Below are 7,776 nucleotides of genomic sequence, written 5' to 3' on the forward strand. Positions count from 1 at the left end.
AATAGTTGTAGTTTTATTAAAACCCTTTTATAGCCATCGTTCGATCAGTAGAAGAGCTTATTCTGGTGGCAGTTGCAGTAGCAAAATAAAAAGTTTCCTTTACATTCTCTATAAAAATGTCGACGTTTTTAAGGGAAGATAAAATCGTAACAGCGCCTTATGCATCCGGTACCGGTCGGGTACTTGTACTTGTACCCCGTTAAATATCCGAGTACCGAGGTGAGCGTACGTTAACACCGTTTGTATTATTGTCGGAGGGAGTAGAGAAGGAGAACGAGACAGTGAAAGTGGATCAATACGCGGTGAGCGTGCGGCTCGTCTGGCAGCGTGCGGCTGTTTCTCCTGCGAGGCCGCCCGTCCGCGTTCGCAAGACATTCGCGGCGATCATTGATGGATCAGATTCACCTCGTTGACAGTCGTCGTTTCCACTTCACACGCGTAAAACTTCATCTCCGAATTCCACGCGGATTGACAGGAATGCGCGTGGCTGCGATCGAATCGCCGGTGTTGCATCGAGGGTGTCCGACGAGACGCGTGAGGTGTTTCGTCTCTACCGACTCTAAGGACTCGATTTCTCGGGACGATTAAGAAGATTGACAGCTCTTGTCGGGAGGCTGGGTCCCCTCTATCTGATCTTCGATCAATTCCCTCTGCCTCATATCCCTCATCATCGACGGCCCATTGAAAGGTATCTCGGTCTCGCGTTCGATTATGCGATAGTGACGGACAGACGACAGGTTGATCTTCGCTGCATGGAGTCGGGAAGATTGGAAACTTTGCCGATTCGTGGTTGACGGCGAGAACGAAGAGGGAATTAGAAAGCTGCTCGGGTCATCGTGTACATGTTACGTGGCCGAGATGTACCTGTCTCAGCTTGTGAGTAACGAAATTGTCGGCATTTTGCCGGAAATGAATTATATACTATCATTCCTTGTGTTCTGTTTTATATAGCTTGTTAGTTAAATCGATAAATGGTATGTGTCAATATTTTTCTACATGGAATACTTGAACTTTTTAAAATTGCAATACCTAGCTGGAGCATTAGCCATATTACAAAATTTTATTACCTATTTTATTATCTATTTTATTGTATCTATATGGATATATCAGAACTTTTTAAAAAAAAATTCTAATGCTCAGCTTGAGCACTAGAATAATTTAGCACTATTTTATAAAAATCTATTTTGCGAAATAAGGGAGATAATTTTATTTACTTGCTATTATTTATATTAATAATAAAAGAAATAAAACTAGTGATGAATATAAATTAAACTTCATATTTATAATATTGTGGAGTAGTATAGTATGTTGTGAGGATAATTATTTTGTATCGTAATTATAATAGAGAAAAAATACCTGTAAATTATAGCTTAAAATCGAAACAAATAATTTACAAATTTCCATGTTTTTCATTTAAGTATTTATTCACATTTTTCGAATCTAATATTTAATATTGATATTATTTCTTCATAATGTACATTTTTTTGCACACACACACACACACACACACACACACACACACACACACACACACATACACACACACAAAATATACATTCTGGAAAATACTTAACAATATAACAAATATAAAATTTAATATATATATTTATTACGCTTAGTTCTATTTTATATCAATATAAATAATAATATTTCTATTAATATAAATAAATAATTATTTTATACGTTAAAGATTAAAACATAAAGATGTGTTCCTTTTCGAAGGCACGGAGGGTGATCTGCAAACAGGAACTAACTTGCATGCGATTTCTGCGTTGGACTATCTTGGTACCGCTCGTGATTTATATGTCGCTCCTATTTGTCAAATACAATAAAAGCGTGCCTCTGAAAAGCCTATCGACCCCAAGCGACAGGGACAAAGAGGGCTCCGTGATGGACAGCTTGTTCGTCGAATTGGAGGCCGTGACAGTTGACAAAAAGAACTTGGCGGGTTACAAGAATGTCGGAATTGATCGCAGAGACGACGAGAGCATACGGGAAGTCGTGGAGGCGGAAAATCGTCAGGATCCGAGAAGCCTTCTAGAGGACATTTTCCAAAGGGCGGATACTGACGAGAACCAATTGTTGGATATTCAGGAACTGGCCAAGTGGATCCATGCGAAAATCACCGAACATATTACGCGCGCCATGCGAGAGAACGTCGGTTTGTTCACCGCCATCGACAACAATCCTAGAAACGGTATCGAAGCTTGATTAGCTGATTGCGGTTTGCACAAGCGTTAATTGAAACCAATCGGCTTAACTAACATTAACCAATGTTATCTAATAAGCAGCGAATGGCATTTACTTTTTGATGAGATTTGTGGTCGAGTGGCATTCTCTCGATCTGTCATATATGTACGGATTACGTGGGAATAATTAATGAACGGTTTCTGTATCTCTGTTTCAATTTGTCAAATTAAATATAAATGTGGAATACCAAAGCAAACCACATTTTCGCCGTATGCGTGCGAGAATTTATATTTATAATAAAATTTATAATAAAAACGAAACGTGTTAATTTAATTGATTTATTTTATTAGTTAATCGATAATAAGTTAATTGATTAAAAATACATAAATAATTAATATAGGATTAATTTATTAATTATTTATTCAAAATAAGTAAGAAATAAATTTGCTGAGATAAAATATTATTAATTGCTTTTTAATATTTATGGCAGGTGAAGTATCGTGGGAAGAATATCACGCTTATTTCCTGAGGACTCACGGTTTCTCTGAAACCTACATAAATTCCCACGACAAGAAACACAGCGAGATGCCGAGGACGTTAAAAGAAAGCATAATGAGGGATAGAGCGCGTTGGGCGGAGGCGGCTAGAAACGATCCTGAAAAGTTGGCTCTGGATGAATTTCTAGCTTTCACGCATCCCGAGAGCAGTCATAGAGCTCTTTTACAAATGGTGGAGGATCTCTTTGAAAAATTCGGTCAGGAATCGTTTTCAGTATTTTTTATTTTTATTTCACTTTTTTTTTTGACAACTATGCTATAATGCGATTCGTTTGCATAGATCGAGACGGCGATGAGCAGTTAACAGAAGACGAATTCTCGGATTTGCCGTCGGAAGGAGTCGGCCTGGATTTACGCGAGGATCGACAGCAGTCGATAGGAGGCAGCGAAGATAGGCGTAAAGAGTTCCGACATTTGATTGACAAGAACAAAAATGGGAAAGCAGATAGAACCGAACTTTTAGTGAGTAAAGTAAAGCGTAAATAAATTAATAAGAGTCACGGAAGCTCTCTCCACAACTTTGCCAGTTCTGCGATGGATAGCAATATCTTGCTTTGCCTTCTCTTTAAATATAAAGAAAATCCAAGAGTTTTTTCAAGAGTGATGTTTTTCCGAGATATTGATTTTAATGACTATTGAATATTTTATAAAATTAAATAAAGCTTTTTAATGTGATCTTCTTTTCAAAACTTTGTAATGAAAATGAAATTTTTTTCTTTTAGATGTACATCGATCCACGAAATCCTAGACATGCCATCCAAGAGGCCCAACATTTGATCACTTTATCAGACACGAATTTAGATGGGAAAGTGGATCTTCCGGAGATTCTGAGTAAAATGGACCTATTTCTCGACAGCAAGATGGTAGACACCGAGAAAAGTTTCCACGATGAGTTTCGATAGTTTTTTCACATATGACGAAAGTTATAAGCTTCTATGGTAAAGAAGAAGAAAGACGAAGGTTCCTTCGACATTCGTACTGAGAGATTCGACAATATGATTTTTCCATCGATGGTCAACAAATTAGACCAATACAGTTAATCAATTTGTGCAGGGTACACACTTTAGCAAATTTTAATGCGGAGTTGCTTTACGAACTTTAATCGATTTATCGCGCAAATAAAAATTGCAGGCTTTTAGAACAAATCTGTGATAGTCTTTACAATGTAGAATATCGTTTAAGTAGACACAATTATTATAATTAAACAACACAGTATAATTAAACAACAAATAAGCGTTATATTGATTCACGATAGAAGAAATGACTCGGTCAGATCGTTTCACAGGGTTAGAATTATCAATAATTACTTGCCAATTGGATAAAGAATTGCAAATCCGTCCTTTCGTAGATCTTTATCGTGACTTCTTAGTGTTTCTCGTGTGTGACTCACAAATTATCAGGAGAGTTATTTAGACTCTGAAAATTAGAAGAAGACTTCTCCGTTTTGTATCACCGGTCTAAAAATATCGTTCCATACAAATTATACAAGAAAAAAATATCAGAGATTATATAATTTAATATAACTATTTAATTCGTGATATATTAATGGATGTAATTAATATTTATAGAACAATATGTTTATATGTTATAATAAAATAATATAATGTTATGAGATATTAATGTAATATTACATATTACATTTCTTTCATAAAATATCATATATACATTAAATGTTTTTGACGGTGAGAAATTGTCAAAATTTTACAAAATTGAAAAGCAAAAAATGTATGATTATGTATAGTATCGAATATATTAGTCAATATGAAGATGAAAGGTATCACTTTTATAAAGATTCTTAAAAACCAGGAAAACTCACAATATAACTTGTTGCTCACTGATGATGGGATGTATAATGTTCTTGTAACGAATGACGGTTTAATATCTTATTTTAAAGCAAATTTCAAATTATTACTTAAACTTTAAAAACAAAGCTCGACATTCTTTTGTAAAGAATTTTGTACGCGCGTTTTTCTATATTGTGATCTGGCACAATAAAACTTGTTTAGAAATAAGTATTACCTCATTTTTTCACTTTGATAAAGTCTGAATTCGATATCTGTGAATATTTAGAAACTTTAAAAATATTTTATTAATTATTATTTATTTATTATTATATGTCTCAAAATTAGTTACATTCTAATGGTTTGATGAATTATTTTTGCGACCACAAAACTGAAGCCTCTCTTGTAAAAGTTCAAAACGTTTGCAGTTTTTGCGATTATATTTTGTTTTTACAATAGATTGAATATAAAAATTTGTCACGTTTCATATAAAATTGATTATAAGAGATTGTATCAATATTTACTTTTTTATGTACATATTTTATTTTTTAAATTATTTTTTAAATTATCAGGAAAGATATTAGTCATGAGTTTATTGATCGATTTGATAAAAGATCGTTAAAATAAAATTCATGAATAACTTGTGCTGCTATATACGATGTAAAGTCACTTTTATCAAGTTGGAAGTTTTATAACGTTACTTTGTTAGTCTACTTCCGTAATTCTTTTACCTTACTTTCACGACGTATAAAAGTCATTTATAGATTTTCCTATCTTATAAGATATGTATAATCTGATCGAAATTATATAGAAATTTGATTAATTATTATAAATGATAAACATTTAAATTTAAAACTGCAAAGATTTATTAAATATATTATTACGCACCTTTGCTTCAATTTGATATCGTAATTAATTCAATTGACCATTAAAAAGTATCAATTATATGAAATATGGAAATATAATTTTTACTAGAAATATTCACTTGTTTATTTAATAAAATTAATTAATTTCTTTCTTTTTAATTAAATTTTTATTAATTTATCATCATAGTTGCAATAAACACACACAAAATAATTGGATTTTATATAGACCTAATGTAATTTTCGTAAAAACTTTTTGCATGTATTGTTTTTATAAATTTGAAAGAATTTATAAATTCGAAAAAAAATGTATTATTACGTATTCATAACGTGGATTTTATGCTAAACTTCTTAAAGTTAAATCTTTTTTTCCATTTGCTTTGATATGGTATCTTAGAGTTGTCAATACTTGCTTTATATAAAAATTTTGCAGCTGTACTTATAAAATTGGTATCTCCCAAACAGATTACATAATGAAAGAAATATTGAGTTTTTATAATTTGAACTGAATGAGACGCCTAGTTTAAATGCAAAATTTGTGAATATGTGTATAAATGTGTATAAATGTTTATACAAATGTATATATTCATATGTATGCACGTGAATATTGTATGTATATGTATAGATTTAGATATACATATATACATATATGAAAACTTTACATTTAATTATCTGTCGGAATTAGCTTAGTATACCTTTACAGGGAAACTTGGAAGTTACTAAATCTAAGCTTTAATTCGCCTCAGGCGATTTGTCATGTCGCAATCTCTCGCGGCATAAATTGCAGAGGATATTCTGGGAATTAATTTCTCGGCTATCTTAAATTGAACAAAAGTTAGTAAATGAAACCTGCTTTATGTATCCAAGAAGATTTAACAATTATTAATGCAAGAACAGTTACAAAGGGAGAAAATAACACGGACGTTACATCAAATAGATAAATAATTTAATATTAAATTAAAATATTAACATGATATAATACATAAAAGAATGTGCGAGTAATTTTTTTATAATATAAAATTTTATCTAAAAGATAAAATTTAAGTTCAATTTATTTTACAATAGCAAATGTGTACAAATATCTCGAAAATTAATTTAGCGCTAATTGGAAAAGTCATCCAATTAAATTTCGGACTATCAATTAATTTTTGTGCTCTTTTATATTCAAAAGTCTATTATAATTAAAGTTTATAATCGATTATTTATTTATTTCTAAAAAAAATTTTTACGTGAGGTATAAGATTTTTCTTGCGTAGAAAATAGATAATATTTTAGCATAATATAATTTTATATCTTCGGCAAATCCGAAAATAAGTGTAGCAATTTTCAAACTAGAGGCATAATTTAATTTAATATTTGATAAGAAATAAAATTTATTTAAGAATTGCGATAAATATGCGAAAGAAGCAACTGAGATATTACACAGAATGTGTTAAAATATTTTATTTTAATTTTAATATTCTAACTAGAATTTTATATATATATATATATATATATATTAGTTAGAATATATATATATATTAAGCATTTAATTGAATCGTTACAATGCAATACAAGCAATCTAGCAATCCCTTTGTTCAATTCATTTATTTATCTTTTAAGATGCTTACATTTTTTAGGAGAACTTAAAAAAAATTAAAAGCATGTTAACTATAACAATGATTTTATTGTGTTAATTTAACATCTTTATAAGAAACGTTTAAAGACCGCCAACGTTCCGACAAAAGTTATAATGACGGAGTAATAATTATCGTGTTCTTTTGAATATTTCAGACAAGTGTCGTGTAATTGCAAACGTTTTAACAATGCAAACGACCAAGTCCTTCTCGGATTCAACTTATTCAGAATAAAGATTCAGATTTATCATTGCACTCCAAAAAAAGAAATCGAGAAAAATGGAGAGGATTTTACAAACATGAAAATAATTAAACACTAAAGGTAAATAAATAATTAAATTGCTTACATTGCAGATACAATTGTGACAATTAAACGCCCATCACGCCATAATCAAGTATCGTCGACCTACGGTTTTACATAAAATGCTTCGATCGATTTCCTCTTTCAAATTTATTCGAATTTATGACACTTAATTTTCAGCATCCTGCATATAGAAAAGGATTATAAATATAAATAAATAAATAAATATATATATGTGTGTGTGTGTGTGTGTGTGTGTGTGTGTGTGTGTGTGTGTGTGTGTGTGTGTGTGTGTGTGTGTGTGTGTGTGTGTGTGTGTGTGTGTGTGTGTGTGTGTGTGTGTGTGTGTGTGTGTGTGTGTGTGTGTGTGTGTGTGTGTGTGTGTGTGTGTGTGTGTGTGTGTGTGTGTGTGTGTGTGTGTGTGTGTGTGTGTGTGTGTGTGTGTGTGTGTGTGTGTGTGTGTGTGTG

At 31.6% G+C, this 7,776-nt stretch overlaps 1 protein-coding gene across 1 annotated transcript; it reads left to right on the forward strand.

The window, feature by feature from the left end:
- The first annotated feature begins 281 nt into the window (after positions 1 to 281).
- myd (stromal cell derived factor mayday) lies at positions 282 to 4,759 on the forward strand. Its single transcript, XM_011635371.3, has 5 exons — positions 282 to 876; positions 1,723 to 2,197; positions 2,681 to 2,944; positions 3,028 to 3,209; positions 3,470 to 4,759. Exons 1-5 carry the CDS (start codon positions 859 to 861, stop codon positions 3,647 to 3,649), a joined length of 1,119 nt encoding a protein of 372 aa, XP_011633673.1. The 5' UTR covers positions 282 to 858; the 3' UTR covers positions 3,650 to 4,759.
- Positions 4,760 to 7,776: the final 3,017 nt, after the last annotated feature.

The sequence above is a fragment of the Pogonomyrmex barbatus genome, unplaced genomic scaffold, assembly GCF_055798465.1.
Source record: "Pogonomyrmex barbatus isolate J1 unplaced genomic scaffold, ASM5579846v1 scaffold14, whole genome shotgun sequence".
Taxonomy (NCBI): Eukaryota; Metazoa; Arthropoda; class Insecta; order Hymenoptera; family Formicidae; genus Pogonomyrmex; species Pogonomyrmex barbatus.